Raw genomic sequence first — 22,560 nt, 5'->3', positions numbered from 1 at the left:
AGAAATCTGATGTAAAAAATTGTAACAAGACATTATTTAATAGACATAAAATCTATATTAACTTTTTTAGGTGGAATATAGCAATGCAGGAAAGAGTGGTCTACCCTATATTGCAATGTCAAGACTGCAATGTCATCACATCACCAAATCAGTGGTTTTAATGCTGACTTCACAGTGTGACTAAACCAATTGCTGTTTTACACAGATCATGATCAGTCATCGGCAGCAGAAGCAACACAAGCAACATTTTTAATATGAGTTATATATATATATATATATATATATACATCAGTTCCGTTAGTGCATTCGATGCAAGTAAATGATGGCCAGAACTTTGAATCTCAAAAAAGCAAATAAAGGCAGCATAAAAGTAATCCATTTGAATCCAGTGGTTAAATTCATGTTTTCAGAAGCAATATAATAGGTGTGGATGAGAAACAACTCAATATTTAAGTCATTTTTTACTTTAAATGTCCACTTTCACTTCCACATTCTTCTTTTGTTTTAGTTGATTTACATTATTCCGTGCATATCACCACCTACTGGGCAGAGAGGAGAATTTATAGTATAAAAGGACTTACACATCTGTTTATCATCCACACTTATATCACTTCTAAAGACATGGATTTAACCACTGGAGTCGTATGGATTACTTTTATACTGCCTTTACGTGGTTTTTGGAGCTTCAAAGTTCTGGCCATCATTCACTTGCATTGTATTGACCTGCAGAGCTGAAATATTCTTCTAAAAATCTTCATTTGTGTTCAGCAGAAGAAAGAAAGTCATACACATATGTGATGGAATGAGGGTAAGTAAATGATGAGAATTTTCATTTTTGGGTGAATAATACAAATAATAAGTGATGGCAACCTGTCTGCCAACTCTTTTGAGTTAGGACGTTACACCTGGCAACTTATAAAAACGGTCCCTGACAGATTCTGGCATAATACGATTTAAATAACAAACAATAAACAGCATTAATTTCTGTCGTCTAGGAGCAACATTTCCAACATTAATTCCCATCCTCATTATGTTCCAATCAATGCGGAACCAATGCTAGCTGTTGAATAAAGTAAGACCCAGCGGGACAATAACACAGCGACACCAAATATTCACGCATTTCCGGCCAGCTCAGCGTACGGAGGAGTGTTGTCAAGCTGTAATCCAGACAGAGACATTTCTACAGCTCTGTTACCTGTTCCAACACTTATACATTTTCATCAAACCTGACATTACAGCAGAATGGTGCTGCTGACAATGATCGCCCGACTGGCGGATGGACTGCCGCTGGCCGCCTCAATGCAGGAGGACGAGCAGGTATCTGTGCTCAGTGATCTCTATATGTTTTATCATTTACATCAGTGTGTTTGTGTCAGGGGAGGCCAGTGTATGCTGTAAATTTGACAGATCAAAGAGCAATGCCTTGTAAACGTCATTTCTGTAAAGGTCTCTCGTTATCGTGATCTGTAATCAACAGACAGTGGATAGCTGTCTTAATCTGGCCTTTAATCGCTCAAATTGCAGTGGTATAATCACTGATTTAGAGGTTACTTAAATTTGTAAGTGTTTCACGTGGAATCTAGCAAGATCATATATTGTATTCTGGATGTGTTTCTCAAACTAGTGAATGTGCGTATTAGACAGGGTTGGGAGGGTTACTTTTTAAATGTATTCCACTACAGATTACACATGCTGTAAAATGTAATTTGTAACGTATTCCGTTAGATTACTCAAGGTAAGTAACGTATTCTAAATACTTTGGATTACTTCTTCATCACTGGTAGATTTTTTTTCACTTGTTTTGACTATAAAAACTCTGCCAAAATACACGTTAAAAATACATTCTCTGAAAAACTTTAACATCTTATGCAGTGTTGTTTCTAAAACAAGATAAATCAAACTGATCTTGTTTTAAGGATTTTTAGATATTTTTACAGGAAAACAATACAAAAATTATTATGAAGAATAAGATTTTTGCCCTAATATCAAAGGTCTTACTAGAAAAAAATAAATTACGATCCAACGTGAATTTTCTTGATAATAAAATATGATCGTGCCTGGTAATATGTGCATGTAAAATGGCTAGAAATAGCATTTTAGCTTAGCATAAAGCTGACAATTTACACAAGGTTTATTTCTATTTCTTCTGCTCCAAACTGACTTCAAACTTACTTCTCTGTCTGCTCGTATGAATGTAACACATCATCATAAGAAAATGTTTCACCGCTGTTTAAATGCACTTTGGATCGCATCATTTATATGTATAAATGTTTTCCATCTGAAAGGACTAAATATTAAATGAAACAAATGACAATAAAATGCAAAGTAATCTCTTCAGTAATCAAAATACTTTTTGATTGTAACTGTATTCTTATTACCAATGATTTAAATTATATTTTGTATTTTAAATACATATTCCCATTACATGTATTCCGTTACTCCCCAACCCTGGTATTAGATTTTGTTTAGGTTATCAGTGTTCTTGATTAGTATTAGCGCCCTCTTTTGGAATGATTTTTGCTTTCACCTGATTTATTCTTTTAATAAACCTGGGTAAGTCACTCAGCACACCCTGGATTCCAACTCACGACTCCAGTGGTGGTAGTCAGCGTCAATACTCGCTGAGCTACCCAGGCCCCCTCGAGGTGCACTTTTAAAAGTTAATGTTCTTTTTTTACCTGACACATCATCTAAGAAACTTAAAGACTCTTAAAAAGCAGCTGGACATGGCGAACGATCAAAGACTTCTGTCTAGCATGTTTACAAAGAAAAATAATCTATAAAGAGCACAGACGAACATAAAAACGTGTTTGGCGTGAATGGTATGTAGTATGTAACTATTTCTGTGTTAAAATAATTTCTCCTATTCCAGCTTAATTTGCAGAGACAAATATAAGTTAGCCATTTGTAGGTTAATTTTCTCAAACTGTAAGCACTGTCTTTCTGTGGCTCTTTGAAAATTGCTCTTTTTATTTTGAGTGACCCGCTTAGACCCACCACAACAATTTTACTCAACCAATGGTGTGAGTTGGGGGTGGGGCTATCTCTTTTTTTTTTTTTTAATCAACAGCAGATGGGGGGCGTATTCAGAAAGCTGTTTTGAAAACAGTTTATTTTTCCAATTCTGATTGGTAGCGCTAGTGTCACCGAAAAGACACACTTCAGCTTTAAGTCCATATGATTTGTCAGCTATATTCCAAGTCTTCCACACCCATGCTAACTGTGTTAGGAACAGACTGGCATCTAAGTCATTATTAACTGAAAATCTAACAAATCTCATTCATGCTTTTTCAATTCAAACCTGCCATGTCATGATCAGTCATGAGACATACCAGAACCAATTAATTAATTTTGGCATCATTTAAAAGAGTGGTGTGGGCATTCTTCTTTTAAGTTCCATGGAAGAAAGGCAGCGTATGTGACCCATGTATTCATCTGCAGCTGAATAGCTATAATTGTTAAGTGTTAATCTTTTAGGAACCATAAATGCACATTTAAAAAGCAGAGTACAGTCTATTCTGGATATACTGTTGGATTAGGTGGAAGTAGTTTTCTTTGAAGTTCCTACAAATGGGATTCATGTGTGATGGATCTGGTACATGCCCAGTAGTTTCATTAGTTTTACAACAGTAATTTGATATATGGTCTAACATATTTACATTTCCCCCTTTCATGCTGCCATGAAGGGAAGTGAAAAGGTTTGTTCACCTTTAGCCTTGTGAAATGCCTTGGAAGAGGATCGAGTCAAATGTATCAGTGTAATATTTAGTGTGTTATTGAGTCTAACTCTCATGTCTGTTCTCAGATGGGTCGAGACCTCCAGCAATATCAGAGCCAAGCCAAACAGCTGTTTCGCAAACTGAATGAGCAGAGTCCCACCCGCTGTACCTTAGAGGCTGGCTTAATGGCCTTTCAGTATGTTGAAACTATTCTGAAACTATATTACATATAATGAGCTAAGTCAATTATTTATCAAAAGTAGATGAATTTATGGATTCCAAGAGCATTATACATTTACATTTTTGAAAGGTGTTTTTTATTTTATTAATTAATTTATTTATTTCTTATACATAAAGGTACTGTAGATAATATACATGGGTCATAAAAAGTGTGTCCTCTTACCTCTTTTCAAAGCTATGTCATTGAGAAAGGAGTTTGCTACCTGGTGCTTTGTGAAGCCGGGTTTCCTAAAAAGCTGGCCTTCGCTTATCTTGAAGATCTGCAAGCAGAATTTCATGAACAACATGGCAAGAAGGTGCCCACAGTCTCCAGGCCATACTCCTTCATAGAGTTTGGTAATAGTCCTCACTCTCCACCAGCCAGAGTTTCATTGGCTTCCAAACATATTGCCGATCAAATTCATGCTATCTCATAATACTTTTTCTCCTGTTTGTAGACACATACATTCAGAAGACCAAAAAGTCTTATATCGACAGTAGAGCGCGCAGGAACCTGAGCAATATTAACACAGAGCTGCAGGATGTACAGAGGATCATGGTGGCCAACATAGAAGAAGTTCTGCAGAGAGGAGAGGCCTTATCTGGTAAACTACTCACAATTCTCTATTCAGTTTTAGGGCAGATATAATGAGCATCAGCTTCTTCGGAATTTGTTCTGAGGCTGTTGTCAGCAGTAATGGAAGATCAAAAAATCAAAATCTGTACAATTGACTATATTCACATAGATGTTCTGTTATCTACACGTACAGTGGCCCCAAAAAGCATTTGGAAGTATAAGCCACACTTAAAGGAATAGTTTACCCAAAAATGAGAATTCACTCATCATTTACTCACCCTTATGTCATCCCAGATGGTATGACTGTCTCTCTTCTGCAGAACATAAGCAAAGATTTTTAGAAGAATATTTCAGCTCTGTAGGTCCATACAATGCCAGTGAATGGTGACCAGAACTTAGAAGGTCCAAAAATCACATAAGTCAGCATAATAGTGATCCATACAACTCCAGTGGTTAAATCCATATCTTCAGGAGCAATAAGATAGGTGTGGGTGAGAAACAGATCAATGATTAAGTCCTTACACGCACTACTGTGGTCACCAACAACTAGAACATAAAAAAAAGAAAAGATTAAAAAAAAAAACATAATATATATTTATATCTATATGTATATATGTGTATACACATATCTGTATGTGATAAAAACATCTCCTCAAACGCCACCACCTCACCCATCTCCCCGCACCACTCCCTAAACAAGGGAGCCCCATCCGACTTCCACCCCCTGAGGATGACTTTCATGCCAATTACGACTCCGGCTAGGATGCAACCTTTTAAATGTCTGTCCCCAATATTGACAGCCGTCCCATCACCCAGGATACAGAGTCTGGGGCAAAATGAAAATTGAGTGTCCAATACCTCACCCATAAAGTTCTGAACCCCCTCCCTCCTCCAATACCAAATTTAAATCTTTCTCCCATAATCTCTTGAGAAAAGACAAAGCTCCATCCCCCAGACTCTGAATTAGCAGGGAGTAATACACAGAAGCCTCATGACCTTTTCCAAAAGCAGTAATCACTACTTCCAGAGTATCTGTCGCTTTAGGGGGGTGTATACTACTCCCAAAAATAGTACAGAACAGGTGGCAGAGCTGTAAATACCTAAAGAACTGAGATCAAGGAATCTTAAAATGTTGAACCAAATTTTCCAAAGATCTCAGCACTCCATTCTCATATAGGAGATACATTCTCATATTCCCCCCCTGATCCACTCTGACCAACAGAAAGGGGACTTATTAATATGTAATTTAGGGTTCAGCCATATGCTTGAGGCAACATTTAAATAAATGTCTGAACTAAACACTGTGGACACTTTTGTCCAAACCACGTGCAAATGTGAGATAACGGGGTGCGACTTAACTTCTCCGGTTAGTTTGATAGAAAGGCTTTGCAATGGTGAAATAGGGGCAAGGACTTCCTGTTCAATACAAAACCAGGGAGGCGCTCTCTCAGTGGAAGCGACCAATGAGCCAAATGTCTGAGACCGAATGCATAATAATAAAACAAAATCTTGGGTTGGCCTAGCCCACCATTGTCAATCAGCCTATGTAACTTGTTGAAATGTAATCTGGGACGTTTACCATTACAAATGAAGGACTTCGCTATGCTATCAAATTGCTTGGAATAAGGGAGGGGGACATCTACAGGGAGGCACTGTAGCAGGTAGTTGAATCTTGGAAAACAATTCATTTTAATAACATTAACCTTCCCAATCAAAGATAAATGTAATGAAGCCCACCTACTCCCATCGCTCGAAAACTTTTTATTAAAGGGTCAAAATTAACTCTAACTAAATCAGACAAATTTGCTGGGAATAAAATACCCAAATACTTAATGCCTTGTTTGGGCCACTGGAAGGCACCTGGTTGGAAAGCCATTACTGGGCAGTATGCTGTCAGAGCCAAAGCTTCGGATATAGACCAATTGACTCTGTAACCTGAGAATTTAGAAAAGGAATTAATAATCCTGTGGAGGCAAGGCATAGATCTAGTGGGGTCGGAGACGAATAATAAAATATCATCTGCGTAAAGCAAAAGCTTATGCGCCATACCTCCCGCCTACACCCCTGGAAAATCATCCTCCTTTCTCATCGCAGCTGCTAATGGTTCCAGGACAAGACATAACAATAATGGGGAAAGAGGGCAACCCTGCCGGCTGCCCCTATCCAGAGTAAAATAATCTGAAATTAATCCATTTGTTTGTACCGCCGCTACCGGATGTCTATAAAGTAACTTAATCCATTCAATAAAAATATTTCCGAACCCGTATATTTCCAAAACCCTAAAAAGATAATCCCATTCTACCATATCAAACGCCTTTTCGGCGTCAAGTGAGATGGCAGCGACTGGAGTCTGATCATTCACCACTGACCACATGATATTGATAAAACGCCTAATGTTATCAGAAGAGCTGTGGCCCTGAATGAACCCCACCTGATCTGTATGTTTAAGAGATGTCATAACTTAATCGGTTAGCCAACATTTTTTACAAAATTTGAATGTCTAGCTGGATCAGGGAAATTGGACGGTAACTGGTTTGGGATCCGGGCTTGTGTCATGGTTGGTGGAAGCTTTCCATTCTTTAATTATTCTGTATAAACTTCTAACAAAAGTGGAGCCAGTTCTGTAGCATAAGATCTAAAAAATTCAGCAGCATTCACCCTCCAGCCAGTGACTCCAGCCAGGTCTCCTAAGCAACCAAATTGGCCCAGTTGCTAGGGAGGGTAGAGTCACATGGAGTAACCTCCTTGTGATTGCTATAATGTAGTTCATTCTCGGTGGGGCGCGTGGTTGCCGCGGTGGATGGCCTCCACACACGTTATGTCTCCGTGGCAATGCGCTCAACAAGCCACGTGATAAGATGCACGGGTTGACGATCTCAGACACGGAGGCAACTGGGATTCGTCCTCCGCCACCCGGACTGAGGCGAATCACTACGCGACCACGAGGACTTATAAGCACACTGGGAATTGGGCATTCCAAATTGGGAGAAAAAGGGGGAAATATCTAAAAAAAAATTATAATAATTCAGCGGCAAATCCATCTGGCCCCGGTGCCTTGCCCATAGGTAAGGCCTTAATTACCTCGCCAAGCTCCTCCTCCAAGGTTATCTCAGAGTCAAGAGAATTTTTTTTTGCTCAGTCATCAAATTAGGGAGATCTAACGGTTCCACAAAGTTTCTGATATCTTCATCAGTAGACGAAGACGTGGAACTATGAAGATCAAACTAGAGTTCTTTAAAAGCATTATTAATATCAATTAGGTAATACATGAGGTAAACATTTCACCACCAGCAGATTTCACTGAGGGAATGGTAGAAAAAGACTCTCTCTGCTTTATATATCTAGCCAAAAGCTTCCCTGCTTTGTCCCCCGACTCAAAATATGACTGTCTTGCCCTGAATAACCAAAACTCCACCTTCCACGATAAAATAGTATTATATCTGTATTTCAATTGGGTCAGTTTTCTGAGGCCATCTACAGACTACATTCGGCACTTCAGCTCTGCCTCGGCACTATTAATATTCCCTTCCAACTCCACGAGTTCTCGTGCTTAGTATTTTTTGATGAATGTGGCATACTGTATGATCCGACCCCTAAGAAGTGCCTCCCAAGCCACGCCCACAGAGGATACTGATATAAGTATCTCCATATAAACATTGATTTCAGCCTTTAACATTTGTTGGAAATCAGGATTTTGCAAAAGGGATACTTTAAAGTGCCAACTATATGATTTATTTTTCTCCATATGTGGCAACACCGCTAAACTCACCAGGGCCTGATCTGAGACTAAGATGTTGAAATGAGGGACTTGGTGGCTCAGCGGTTAAGGCTCTGGGTTACTGATCAGAAGGTCAGGGGTTCAAGCCCCAGTACTGCCAAAATGCCACTGTTGGGCCCTTGAGTAAGGCCCTTGACCCTATCTGCTCCGGGGCGCCGTATCATGGACTCTGCACTTTTTTGTGAAAAAAAAGAATTTCACTGTATATGTGCAAATGTATAATGTGTGATAAATAAATATAATATAATATAATTACATTCCAACATTAGTGCAACAGTCAAACCCTGAACTTTCCCTAGGAAAAAAAAAAAAGAAAAACGTGTGCATTAACCCCACGCACGACAGCGCCAACTGGCGTCCGTCCTCTAAACTCAAACAGTCCATTTACGCCTACAAGAGTCCCCGTGACAACTTTACCATTGGATTGCTCAAGTCTGGTGTTTCTATACACATTTTGTGAGACAGAATTACATAACAGAAAATAATCTATTAAAAAAACTCCAGCAATAGGCAGAATAAACACAAAGAACGTGTAGATTCATTCACAAAACTGTCCCGAAGGTGTGTTCCTCCACAAAACAAGCTCCAGCCGCTAGCGGAACCAGCACAAAAAAAAATAAAAAAAATAAAATAAAAAACATTCAGTGTCATCGGGCAGTAAAACGAATATTCAGTGAGCCGGCTGTTCATGAGTGCAGCAGATGACCTAATCCTTCCAATGTCCTGCAAAAAAATACTCCACAAAAAAACTCCAGCCAATAGGAGGCATAAACACAAGGCACGTGCAGATTCATCCACAACTGTCCCAAAGGAGTGTTATTCTACAAAACAAACTCCAGCCGCTAGGCGGAACCAGCACAAAAAGAAACAAAACAGGTGCCCAGTTTCCTCGGACAGTCAAGTGTATGTTCAGTGAGTTAAGTTCATTGGGAGCAACATGAGAAACACACCATGACTTCCTCTGTCCATTGATTTTATGAAAGTTATCACTTGTTGTGGGCATGTAAATATTTTGCGGCCATCCTTAGTATCTATTCTCAATTTGGCTGGGAACATCAGTTCAAAACAACCTTCTGTTGATGTAAGAGTTTCTTGCATTCCGTCATGCAAAAGTTTCTTCAAGGAGTGTTATTCCACAAAACAAACTCCAGCCGCTAGGCGAAACCAACACAAAAAGAAACAAAAAGGCACCCAGCTTCCTCAGACAGTCAAGTGTATGTTCAGGAAGTCAAGCTCAATTGGGAGCAACATGAAAATCACCAAATGGCTTACTCACCCCATTGTCTCTCTGAAAGACATCGCTTGCTGTGGGCATGTAAATATTTTGTGGCCATCCTTAGTATCTATTCTCAATTTGGCCAGGAACATCAGTGCAAAAGCGACCTTCCGTTGATGTAAGAGTTTCTTGCATTCCTTGAATTGATCACGTTTCTCTGTTGTCGAATTCACAAAGTCTGGGAACAAGAAAATTATGTGGTTTGTCCAAGAAAGCCTTCCTTTACTCCTCGCCTTGCGTAGAAATTTGGCCAGAATTGATCGGGGCCTGTCTCCTTCCGCAGATCTCCAAGCTGAGACCCTGTGAGCTCGCTCGACATAACAGGCCATAAGCTGGAAATCGAGCAGACTCAGAAAGAGTTTGTCTGGGAATTTCACCATATCTCGGCCTTCCTCATGCTCAGGAATTCCAACAATTTGGACTTTGGAATTGTTTACGATTCTCAAGGTCTTCCAACTTTTCCCAGATGCACTGCAAATCTGCCTTGGTCACTAGCAGATTTGCAGCTAATTCCCTCTCTGATGACTCCAGATAATCGATCCGTCTCTCGACGTCCCCGATTCTTGTAACCAACTCAGAGAATTTCGCTTCCATGGCCGTAATCGATTGACGTATTATAGCAAGATCCTCCAGATCCGACATGCTGGACAGTTGCCGCTGACTCCAAACCAAGTCCGTTGTCTGCGGCCCTGTCCGGGGTATCAGTTTTAACACGTAAATGTCTTTTAATATCTCCAGAGCCTGAGGATTTTGAATATTTTGACATGTTGACTTCTTGGAACAGTTATGTAGCAGGGTGTATTGAATCTCACTGGTTTAAGACACAAAAAGAATAAAAAACTAGCAAAGTGCGCAGAGCTCGCCGTTCACACGTCCAACCCCTGCATGGCGCCACGCAACTCGGCAATTCGCATTCTTTGTGCATATTGCCACCTACTGATCGGGGCTGGTCAAAGGTGGAGATTTAAAGAAAAAAAGGACTTGTATATTGATCTGTTTCTCACCCACACCTATCATAGTGCTTCAGATGATATGGATTAAACCACTGGAGTCATATGGATTACTTTCATTCTGCCTTAATGTGATTTTATTTTTAAGATTTTAAGTAATACACATCTTGGATGTCTTGAGGGTGAGTAAATGATGAGAGAATTTTCATTTTTAGATGAACTATTCCTTTAATGTATAAATATCGTTGCATTAGATAACAAAATATCAATTGGCATTCATTCTACAGAAAAAGAGCACACACTGTTTTCAATACATACAGTACATACATACATCATTACATTTCCTAAAAATAAGGTTTTAAAATATAAAGTTATGTAAATATACAATCTGTAATTATGTAAAATAGAAGGTGCACTGTCCAAAATTAAGAAAGTGCTACGTATGTACACACTTTCTGGTTCCAAACTAGTTGTTAGTACAACATATCCATAGTTTATGTGTACACTTGTGTGAATGTGAGCAGAACTGACTTTATACATCCACTATAAGTAGCTTACTTTTGAACCAGTTGGTAAAAAGTAATAGCAAAAATGAGTCAGTTCTGAGAAAAGGACAGATTGAATTGGCTTATTAAATTTTTTTATCTCTTCCTCAGCATTGGACTCAAAGGCCAGCAACTTGTCCAGCCTGTCAAAAAAATATAGAAGTGATGCTAAGTACCTGAACACTCGCTCCACGTACGCTAAGCTAGCTGCGGGCGGAGTCTTCTTCATCATGCTTATCGTATACATACGCTTCTGGTGGCTGTGAGGTCAAGGGGAATGCATGGATGGGAGAGGGGCTCTTGAGAAAATTACAGGTGAAAAGCAGATGGACTCTCAAAACATCAGCAAGCTCATGTTGTGTTTTAAGGCCTCGAACTGTTCTTAAAGACTGCTGGATCCAACATTTCCCTCCTAGCAGGCTGTAAAGTCCCTAACCTGATTCTCACTGGTATATGTTTTATGAACTACAAAAGTTTGTCTGTGCATGATCAGATTGTGGAAGGAAAATGTGTTTGTTAGTGTGTGAGTGGAAGAGTGAGAATGAAAGAAAGTGTGTTGTCCTGTATATGTCTGTGTAAAAAAAGCCCCTCCTGTCAAGTAATCTTATATACTATATAACAGTACCATACAACAGCAGTGGAACCCAAATCTAGGAATTAATGATTCATTAACAGATCTATGTTAATTCAGATTTGTATTTTTAGCACATTTTGTGGGATTAAAAGGGAAGTTCACCTAAAAATCTTTTACTTACCCTCACTTTGTTCCAAACCTGTAAGGCACTCTTTCTTCGGTGGAACAGAAAAGTAGATATTAGGCTAAATATTATCCTTAGTTACCATTCATTTTCATTGTATGGAAAAAATATGCAATTAAAGTGAATGGTGACTGAGGTTAACATCTCCTTTTGTGTTCAGCAGAAGAAAGTCATATAGCTTTGGAACAACATGAGGGTGAGTAAATGATGGCAGAATTTTAATTTTGGGGTAACAATACATTTAATGCTCCTTGGGTTTTGGACATTTGGTAAGACTTCCTTCCAGCCAGGAGGTGCAAACATTAGACGTGTGACATTAAAGCTTCAATCCCTCCAGTTATCTGCACAAAATCTAACCTAGTGAGGCTCCTTTTTTCAGATATAGAAAAACCTTTCAGCAAATTTGCAAGGATTTTTCACTTCTGAAAGCCTCATGAAATAGTGTTATATCAAGAAAGCCAGTTCGAAGTTGTCTCAGAAATACTTTAGTTACAAATCTGAGTTTTTGCCATTTCGAAATGAACCTGCCATCATTTTGGAACTTTCGATTGTTTTGTTGGTATGTATGTTGCACTACATTTCCACTGCAGCGGGGATGTTCGCGGTGTTGTCCAATTACTCAATACAGACCAGATCATTGAAGTGTGTCAGGAATAGTGGTGGGCTGCCACATTTTCGAGAAGCAGATATTTGGGTCAGATGTTCTGTGAGTAGTCCAATGTAGTCTACAACAATGCTTATCTGTGTCTGTGGGACTACCCCTTTGCATGGTTGCAGATAACTGACCAGGGTTCCTGCAGCTTTATCTTTCAGAGTTTACATTAGTTTGTGTTTTACTAAATGCATTGAAGAACTAAACACACAATACCTGATCAGACATCATTGTATCAACTGGATAAAACTGACATGCTCATCAAAAGGGCTTTCATGCAGCTCACCGTCACCGAGCCTCCAGTATAAATAAAATTATTCAAACTCAGTTTTTCTTTTTCTGCGTAAGACTTCACAAGACATGTAAAAAAAGTTGCTGACAATTTGAAATGGTGATTGAGGCCATTTTTTAGAGGGTTTGAAGGTACAATGTATTTTTTTATTTTTTTATGTAGGCCCTATGTCGTATTGGACTTACACTGTAGAAATTCACTGTTCATGGTCAGTCATGAATAATTTAATCCATGAGGGAAAGTGTCCAATAACAGGGTGGTTAATGAGATAAAATGATTAGTATTCAGCTGGTCATGTGATCCGAACACGGCAGCCCCCATGAGGGGATCCTCTCTATGTAGAATAGTAAATTTTTGATATGACTGGAGTTTTCATCTTAGTCATGATTTTATACATGTTTCCAAATTACTAGTAATTTATTTATTTATTTTAGGAGTAAAACTTTTTAATGTGGAAATTTTTACTGAATGCACCTTTAAAGGCAGAAATGTATTGCTTGCATATATAAGGATTAACATTAATTCTTCTAATTAGTTAACATAAACTCTCTCCACTGATCGCTTGCGTGTGGTGAGTATACTGTAGCTTTGTGGCTGCTGTCGCATCTCGCATCATCCAGGTGAATGCTGCACACCGGTGGTGGATGAGCAGATTCCCCCACTACTAGACTATTTATGTAAAAGCGCTTTGAGCGCTTAGAAAAGCGCTATATAATTGTAAGGAATTATTGTTAGAATAATCATTATTATTATTAAAACTTGTGTATTATTTGTGCATTAAGGTTGCTTAAATCTGCATTTTTACAGTCTTTTTTAGGGGTTTTAGGGTTTATGGCGTTATCATGGCAACAAAGTTGTTAAACTGGATATAACTTTATACAGAAAAGGTTAGCAAGCCATTTTATCACACTAAAATCATGTTAACAGGCAAATTATTTATGTCGTGCGGCAAATACTTTTGAAACAGTGAGTATTTTAACGTTTACACATTGGCCCCAATTGACTTCCATTGTAATTGTCTTTATTGTAACACAGATTTTTGCTTTTTTTTTTTTTTTTTTTTTATATAAAGAAAATGAGTCAAGTCGAAGTTCATTTTTGTGGTAATCAATATTATGCTACAAATACTGTCAATTGAGCTTAACTTGTAGTGTAACCAGAATATTCCTTTAAGAAAAACTGTAAAAACTGGAGTTTCTTTTGTCCAAGTCATAAGAACAAAGTCTCATAAGTTCTGCCTTTTCATGCATATACACCAGAGGGCGCCCAATTTTAGTTTTATAAGCCTCTTTTCTCAGCACAGACGGCAGTTGTTGGTTTTTTTTTTTTTTTTTTTTTTTTTTTTTGTCTTTTGTGCAGAGTTTACATTTTGAAGAAAACAGAAAGAGAGAAAGTTGATTTTACAGACTAGATGCAAGAAAAGGTGCTAACCATTCTTGTAGAGAAGGAAATGCTGACGTTTTTACCCCGTTCCATCTGTGTGTGCAGGAAGTGGGCACAGCCAAAAAGAGAAGCTGCCGCCGTAGCGTGCATCACCAACCACAGTGATCAGACTCAACTCTTCACCCCTTGGTTTCTCTTTGTAGAGGGGGAAGTGCGAGCTAGCTGAGGCTGACCTGCTGAAAAACACTGCCAAGCCTTGAACACTGCTGGGCTTTTTGTTAGACTGAACAGATAAGAAACTTGGTTAAGTTGGTGCCATCCATTAAGTAGATCTGTTGCAGCCTTTTTAGGAACCGCTGGTGTGCAACACATTAAATAGCATATTCTGAGAAAATTTTGCATTGGTCTGCATAAGAACTACTGTATGTGAGTGTGTTGCATCCGCAGGTGCCATTAGATGTAGGAGATTTGCAGTTCTTGACACTATTGTGTCACAACTAATGCTATCTTTGTCCACCCCCACACTTTGATACATAGACAAGTGTTACAAGATCAAGGTAAGATGGGTAGTTCAGCAAAAATTCAGTCATCATTTACTCATCTACTTGTAATGCCAAACCTTATGACTTTCATTTAGCATGAAACAGAAATTTAGCAGAATGTCTGGGCTTCTCTCTTTCACACAATGAAAGTGGATGGTGACTGGGGATGTTTTTCCAAAAAGAAAAAAGCATCATATAATGGATCTAAAAGTAGTCCTTATGACTTATGCACTATATTCCAAGCAAGATTTTGAATTAACACTCGCAAAATTTATTTTCAAGGTATTTCATGCACAGTGGTGGGTAATTTTGCTCATCTACCCGCCACTGTGGTGGGTGACCTGTAAGATGTCTCAGAGTAACACATGACAAGAAATGCCATTAGACACAAATACAGTAAGCGTATTTAAAAAAACATTTATTATATTTTGAAGAACAGACGAAAGAGAATCTATTGATGCGTGTGTCTGATTGGGTGTATGTTCAGAGGTTCAGTGGCCTTGTGCCACAGATGAGCGCAGCACGAGCGCTTCTCATGGAATGTGCATGCATAGAGTTCTCATTCTGTCTTCTCAGTTTCAGTCTTCTGAAAACAACAGGAATATTGTTGTCAATGAGAATGGTGCAAATGATCTCAGACCATCTCAGGAGGTGTTCTGAATTTAGTTTGCTATTTTTTAACGTAGCAGTTCGTGTTTTACCTGCCTCGTGAACCCAACTCTGCAGGTTCACTTTATTTTGACCTAATTTCAAATATTTGTAGCTGTATACATTACCTTACATAGCAAATGACATGCAATGACATTAAGTGAACATGTGTCATCATAATTCAGTACAGCTTCAGAAATGGTGCTTGAACAAGAAGTTTAATTTCTGTGCTTGTCTACTCTTTAGCCTCCATTTGTATGTTGCAAAATTATCATTATGATAATAAAAAGAATAATATGGTATTATATGTTATATTACAAAATAAAATTCTATAAAAATATATATATATACACACACACTCTACCGGTCAAAAGTTTTGAAACACTCATTCTTTATTATTTTTTTTTTTTTTTTTTTTTCTTTCACGTTTTAGAATAATAGTAAAGTCATAAATGGAACTATGGGAATTATGTTGTGACTAAACAAAATCCAAAATTAATCAAAACTGTGTTATATTTTAGCATCTTCAAAGTAGTCAAAGTAGTTTGCCTAGAATTTGCAGACATGTACTCTTGACATTTTCTCAACCAACTTCTTGAAGTATCACCCTGGGATGCTTTTTAAACAGTATTGAAGTAGTTCCCATCTATGTTGGGCACTTATTGGCTGCTTTTCCTTATTTGGTCCAAGTCATCAATTTCAAAAACATATTTTTTTTAAATTACATTTTAGTTTTATAATGAAATAAATTTATATGGTGGCACAATTATATCTTTGTCTACAAAACTAATTTCAAACATTTAATCGTATACCTTCAGATCAAAAGATATTTAAGATCATGAGAAACATTTCAGTCAAGTGTTTCAAAAATTTTGACCAGTAGTTTGTGTATGTATGTGTGTGTGTGTGTGTGTGTGTGTGTGTATGTATGTATATATATATATATATATATATATATATATATATACACACACACACACACAGTTGAAGTCAGAAGTTTACATACACTTAAGTTGAAGTCATTAAAACTCATTTTTTTTTTAACCACTCCACAGATTTAATATTAGCAAACTATAGTTCCCTATCTGTCACTCACTCGAAGTTGTGTCAATGTAGTGACACTAGGGGTCACTCTTGGGAGCCCAAGACACCCTCTTGTCTTTGATAAAAGGCCAATGAAAATTGGTGAGTGGTATTTGCATGCCACTCCCCCGAACATAGGGGTATAAAAGGAGCTGGTATGCAACCACTCATTCAGATTTTCTCTTCGGAGCCGAACGGTCATGCTCACTGAGCTGAATTCCCACGACTGTTCATTCACCTCTGCTGGATCTGATGGCGTATTTCAGCGGCTTCTCCCTCCTCTGCACTGGTGCACTGCAGAGAATGCCCCTGGATGCTTTGGTAGAAATAAAAGAGTATATTTATCTAAAAGAGTATATTTCTCTAAAAGAGTGGCACACACGGAATGTCTTTTTAAAGATGCGTCTTTTTAAAGATGCCTTTCCTTTGTGTGTTATTCCTGGTTGCGCTCGTTATCTCTCGCCTTCTGACGGTCACGATCACTGTCTTTCGTGTCTGGGCACTGCTCACATGGAGACAGCATTCGTAGATGGGTCATGTACTCATTGCGAGAACATGTCCATGGCAATGATGCAGTCGCGGCTTACCTTCGTAAGAAAGCCAGCCACCCCAGAGGCTCCCCGCCTCGGTCCTTCTACCCACGGGTATGAGGCCAGCGTGGCTAGCACAGGGGGCGATTTGGGGACCCCAATGGGACCACCTCCGCTGGGTATCCCCCCACAGACCTCCCATTCCCCAGCACGCTCGTCTGCCCTGATCGGGCTTCCGGATGAGTCCACCGGCTCGTCTCATGGCGAGTTCGACCTCTTATTCGGAGCTCACGAAAGTGATGAGCTCTCGAGCACAGCATCGGAGAGCGGGCTCGTCCAGTCAGACGTGGAAGCCTCAGCTGGGCTCCTCCCATCGGGTGCGGTCGCCCAGTCACAGGCTGACGCGGAGATGACGACATGCTTTCCGGGCAGCCACGAGCGTCGGGCTAGAGTGGAACCCTCCACTCTCCCCTGAACCTCGCGGCTCGATGATTGGTTCCTGGGCTCACGGCGCCGCTCAAAGCCATGCCCAGCTCCGGTTCCTTTCTTCCCGGAAGTGCATGAAGAACTGACAAGGTCGTGGGAGGCACTTTTCACTGCCTGGTCCCGATCTTTCAGCTTCCCCACCCTCACTACCCTCGATGGTGGGGTGGCCAAGGGCTATTCGGTAATCCCCCGGTGGATAAAGGCGCTCGCGGTGCACCTATGCCCGCAGAGCGCTGCCACCTGGCGCGGGCGCCCAAAGCTCCCGTCCAAGGCCTGTAGGTTTACGTCATCTCAGACGGCCAAGGCCTATGGTGCCGCTGGACAAGCCGCCTCCGCCCTGCATGCCATGACTCTCCTGCAAGTCCGCCAAGGCGCTAAAGGAACTGCACGAGGGTAATTCTGCCCTGGGATTGATGCAGGAGCTGCGCTCGGCGACCGACCTCGCTCTCCAGGCGACAAAGGTCATGGCGCGGTCTCTCGGGCGGGCAATGTCCACCTTGGTGGTCCAGGAGTGCCACCTTTGGCTCAACCTGGTCGAGATGGGAGAGGCCGACAAGGCACGGTTCCTTGCTTCCCCCTTTTCCCAAGTTGGCCAGTCCGGCAACACCGAGGACTTTGCCCAGCAGTTAACAGCGGTGAAGCAGCAGACGGAGGTTATCCGGCACATCCTGCCCCGGCGTGGCTCAAGATCCCGCACCCCGTCTGCTCGTCGCCAAGGGCGTACCCCTGCGGTGACTGCACCGGCTCCGCCGCAGCCCGCCTCTGCGGCCTGGCCCTGGCAGGAAGCAGACGCCACCCATCTCGTGGCTGCCAAGAACCCGCAAAAGGCTTCGAAGCGCCCCCGAGACGGGCGACACAGGGATGACGAAACCTGCTGCTCTGGAGCTGGTAAGCAGACCACTCCATCCCCTGGTCGAGGGCCGGGAGGAGAATCTTTTGTTACCTTTGCATTTAATTGCGCTGCATGCCCAAGTGGCTGCAGTACCCAAGAGTTCAGCAAGAGCGGTTTCCTTGTTCCCTGGGTCACACATCCGCCGTCATCACGACCACCATCCACCACTCTATTTGGCAGGTTTGGCGTTCCAACGGCGGTCTCCCCGCTCCTGAGTGCCCAGCTGTGGCACAAATCCACCCCCGATGTGACAGTCTCCACGGGTCACGAGGACAGGCCTCTTCCTCCCCCATCCCAGGCTGTTCCGAGGGTGGTCACAAGGAGCCAGGTAAGTACTTTGATGTCCCTGAACTCAGCACGGCCACAACATGGTGTGGCACCTCAGGCTCTGCCCCGCTGCGAGGCCCCACACGCCGGTACGTCTGATGAGATTGTCCCTCCAGCCGAGATGAAGGAGTTTTACAGCCCCTACTTCATTGTACCGAAAAAAGGCGGTGTGTCCTTGTTCCCTGGGCATGGCTCTGTGTGACACATCGCATGGTCATCATGCCGGTCTATCACCGCCTCTTCAGCCCTTGGACCGACCTCACGTTTCTACGGGCAGGCGTTCCCCTAGAGCAGGTCTCCAGGCATCGTGGTCAAGACAGACGCCTCCAAGACGGGCTGGGGCGCCGTTTGCAATGGGCACACAGCCGCCGCCTTGTGGACGGGCCCGTGGCTGCGTTGGCACATCAACTGCCTCGAGTTGCTGGCAAATCTGCTCACCCTTGGAGGTTCTGGCCGTTGATCCAGGGCAAGCACGTGTTAGTTCGGACAGACAACACGGCAACGATAGCATATGTCAACCGCCAAGGCGGTCTGCGCTCTCGTTGTATGTCACAACTCGCCCGCCGTCTCCTCCTCTGGAGTCAGCAGCACCTCAAGTCGCTGCGAGCCACTCACATCCCGGGTGACCAACACTACAGTGGACGCGCTGTCACGGCAGGTTACCCTCAGGGGAGAGTGGAGACTCCACCCTGATCCACCTTTTAGCGAAATATACAAAATTTTGAGATGTAGGATGCATAAATGGGTTCCATTGATGATTTTGAATGATATTCTTGATGATTTATTGATAATTTTGCCTGCATATAGCTAGAAAAGCCATACAAATGACCGTCCACGAACCATGTATTTTCCACCATTCAAATAAATTGCACGTGGGCACTTTTGTGCCGTCTTGTAGGAAGTGCCCACCTACAATTTATTTGAATGGTGGCAAATACATGGTTCGTGGACAGTCATTTTTTAGCGAATTATACAATATTTTGATATGTAAGTTGCATAAATAGGATCCATTGATTATTTTGAGTGATATTCTTGATGATTTATTGATAATTGTACATGCAAACAGCAAGAAAAGCCATATAAATGACCGTCCACGAACCATGTATTTTCCATCATTCAAATAAATTCCACGTGGCCACTTTTGTCTTTTGTTGTCTTGTAGGAAGTGCCCACGTACCATTTATTTGAATGGTGGCAAATACATGGTTCATGGACAGCTATTCTTTAGCTAATTATACATTTCAAAGAGTTGTAAGTTGCATAAGTGGGTTTCATTGAGTATGTTGAGTGCTATACAGGGTAAGCACTCAAGATAATATTTCATATACATGCTACTAAAGTCATATAAATAAAGAGTTTGGCAATTTTTCCTCAAAAAATGTCTAAGCCGAGTCTCTAAGACCTGGAGTCGATTCGGACAGGCAAAGGTAGACCTGTTCACCTCCCAAGAATCCTCCCACTGCCCGCTCTGGTACGCCCTGACCGAGGCATCTCTCGGTATAGACATGCTGGCACACAGCTGGCCCCCTTTACTGCGCAAATATGTGTTTCCCCCAGTGAGCCTACTTGAACAGACCCTGTGCAAGGTCAGGGAGGACGAGGAGCAGGTCGTCCTGGTAGCACCCTACTGGCCCACCCAGACATGGTTCTCAGACCTCACGCTCCTCGCGACAGCCCCCCCCTGGCAAATTCCCCTGAGGAAGGACCTTCTTTCTCAGGGACGGGGCACCATCTGGCACCCGTGACCAGACCTCTGGAATCTCCATGTCTGGCCCCTGGACGGGACGTGGAAGACCTAAGTGGGTGAGAGGCACCAGGAGGCTGAACCCCTCAAGACTGCGCCTCGTTCCCTCATGGGACCTCTCTGTAGTTCTTCAGGGTCTACTGAGAGCCCCCTTTGAGCCTTTGCAGTCAACTGAGCTTAAGGCACTCTCTTTGAAGACTGCCCTCCTGCACTCACCTCCATCAAGAGGGTAGGAGACCTGCAAGGGTTCTCTGTCAGCGAAATGTGCCTGAGTTCGGTCCGGGCTACTCTCACGTGATCTTGAGACCCTGACCGGGCTATGTGCCCAAGGTTCCCACGACCCCTTTTAGGGACCAGGTGGTGAACCTGCAAGCGCTGCCCCAGGAGGAGGCAGACCCAGCCCAGTCATTGCAGAGCTTTAGGATCTCTGAGCAGCTCTTTGTCTGCTTTGGTGCACAGCGGAAAGGAAGCGCTGTCTCCAAGCAGAGGATAGCCCACTAGCTCATTGACGCCATAGCTATGGCATATCACGCCCAGGACGTGCCACCCCGGCTACGAGCCCATTCTTCCAGGGGTGTAGTGGCCTCCTGGGCCCTGGCTAGGGGAGCCTCTCTAACAGACATTTGCAGAGCAGCGGGCTGGGCAACACCCAACACCTTGCGAGGTTCTACAACCTCCGGGTGGAACCGGTTTCGTCCCGGGTAGTGGCACGCAATACAAGCAGATAAGCCCGGGATAGCCAGCCGGGTGTATCGCTTGCACATAGTGCCTTTCACCTCCTCTGAGATGAAGATGTGTGCCATTAATTCCCAGTAGTGTTCACAAACTATGTTCCCTGGTTGACTTCCTCCGAGCCCTGTGGCAGTCGAGTTTTCGGAGAGACTTGCTGCCGGCTCGGTACACGTGCTAACTAAGAGCTGTTTTGGGGTAGGTGCTCCGCATGTGGCGGTTCGCTGTAAGGTAACCCCATGCGATTGTATATCTTCCGCTAATTCGTTTCTCTGTTGGCAAACTGTGTCTTCCTTGGGCAGAGCCCCCTCTGCCGCAGTCTCCATGTTTGTAGTAACTCCTCCCCCGTCGGGTAGGATCTACCATGAGACTTCTCCAAATGATCGGCAAGACCATGTGATGTATTTTCCACTTAAATATACCCCCTCTCTCTGGGCGAGGTGTGGTCTCCGCGTTGTCCTCCCCTTGGCAGGGACACCACCCGACTAGACCTGGTCGACCCAGTCGGATAATCCCCTTTTTTTAGGGATTGGAAAAAAAGAAAGGGAAAAGAGGCCACGACTGGGCTAGCCTGTCTCTATCTTTTGGGTGGTCGACTTGTCCCCAAAGGGCCGTTCGGCACTCATAACTATGTTGGGGGAGGTTACGTTTCGGCCTGGTGCACTGGCTACGAGGCACACAGTTGTCTGCCCGTCACACACCGCCAGTTTACATAACACAGTTCAGCCAGTTGCGGCGTTTTGTATAGGGACCCCTAGTGTCACTACATCGACACAATGTCGAGTGAGTGACAGATGGGAATGTCATGGTTACTTGCGTAACCTCCGTACCCTGATGGAGGGAACGAGACGTTGTGTCCCTCCTGCCACAACGCTGAACTACCCGCTGAAATGACCGGACCTTGTCTCGGCTCCTCAGCATAAAACCTGAATGAGTGGTTGCATACCAGCTCCTTTTATACCCGTATGTTCGGGGGAGTGGCATGCAATACCACTCGCCAATTTTCATTGGCCTTTTATCAAAGACCAGAGGTGTCTCGGGCTCCCAAGAGTGACCCCTAGTGTCACTACATCAACGCAGTGTCTCATTCCCTCCATCAGGGAACGGAGGTTACACAAGTAACCATGACGTTGTGGCAAGTTGTTTAGGACATCTACTTTGTGAATGACACAAGTATTTTTTCCAACAATTGTTTACAGACAGATTGTTTCACTTTTAATTAACTATTTCACAATTCCAGTGGGTCAGAAATTTACACTAAGTTAACTGTGTCTTTAAGCAGCTTGGAGAATTCCAGGAAATTATGTCAGGCCTTTTACACAGTTAGCCAATTAGCTTCTGATAGGAGGTGTACTGAACTGCAGGTGTACCTGTGGATGTATTTTAAGGCCTACCTTCAAACTCAGTGCCTCTTTGCTTGACATCATAGG

General features: G+C 42.3%; 1 protein-coding gene across 2 annotated transcripts; it reads left to right on the top strand.

Moving 5' to 3' along the window:
- Positions 1-1,079: 1,079 nt before the first annotated feature.
- On the top strand, positions 1,080-16,128 carry LOC127424518 (vesicle-trafficking protein SEC22b-B). Of its 2 annotated transcripts, XM_051669821.1 has the most exons (6): positions 1,080-1,317; positions 3,806-3,915; positions 4,135-4,295; positions 4,397-4,543; positions 11,176-11,379; positions 14,255-16,128. In XM_051669821.1, exons 1-5 carry the CDS (start codon positions 1,243-1,245, stop codon positions 11,328-11,330), a joined length of 648 nt encoding a protein of 215 aa, XP_051525781.1. In that variant the 5' UTR covers positions 1,080-1,242; the 3' UTR covers positions 11,331-11,379; positions 14,255-16,128. The 2 variants fall into 2 exon arrangements, with proteins under 2 accessions (XP_051525781.1, XP_051525780.1); XM_051669820.1 differs by lacking the exon at positions 14,255-16,128 and having other exon boundaries at positions 1,081-1,317; positions 11,176-12,801.
- The last annotated feature ends 6,432 nt before the right edge of the window (positions 16,129-22,560 follow it).

This window comes from Myxocyprinus asiaticus, chromosome 33 (genome assembly GCF_019703515.2).
Source record: "Myxocyprinus asiaticus isolate MX2 ecotype Aquarium Trade chromosome 33, UBuf_Myxa_2, whole genome shotgun sequence".
NCBI lineage: Eukaryota > Metazoa > Chordata > Actinopteri > Cypriniformes > Catostomidae > Myxocyprinus > Myxocyprinus asiaticus.
This window is presented reverse-complemented; position numbering and strand designations above follow the sequence as displayed.

Coding starts and splice junctions, on each gene's coding strand:
- LOC127424518 (XM_051669821.1), top strand. CDS start 1,243: ATGGTGCTGCTGACAATGATCGCCCGACTGGCGGATGGACTGCCGCTG. Junction 3,916..4,134: donor GCTGGCTTAATGGCCTTTCA/GTATGTTGAAAC, acceptor CTCTTTTCAAAG/CTATGTCATTGAGAAAGGAG. Junction 4,544..11,175: donor GAGAGGAGAGGCCTTATCTG/GTAAACTACTCA, acceptor TCTCTTCCTCAG/CATTGGACTCAAAGGCCAGC.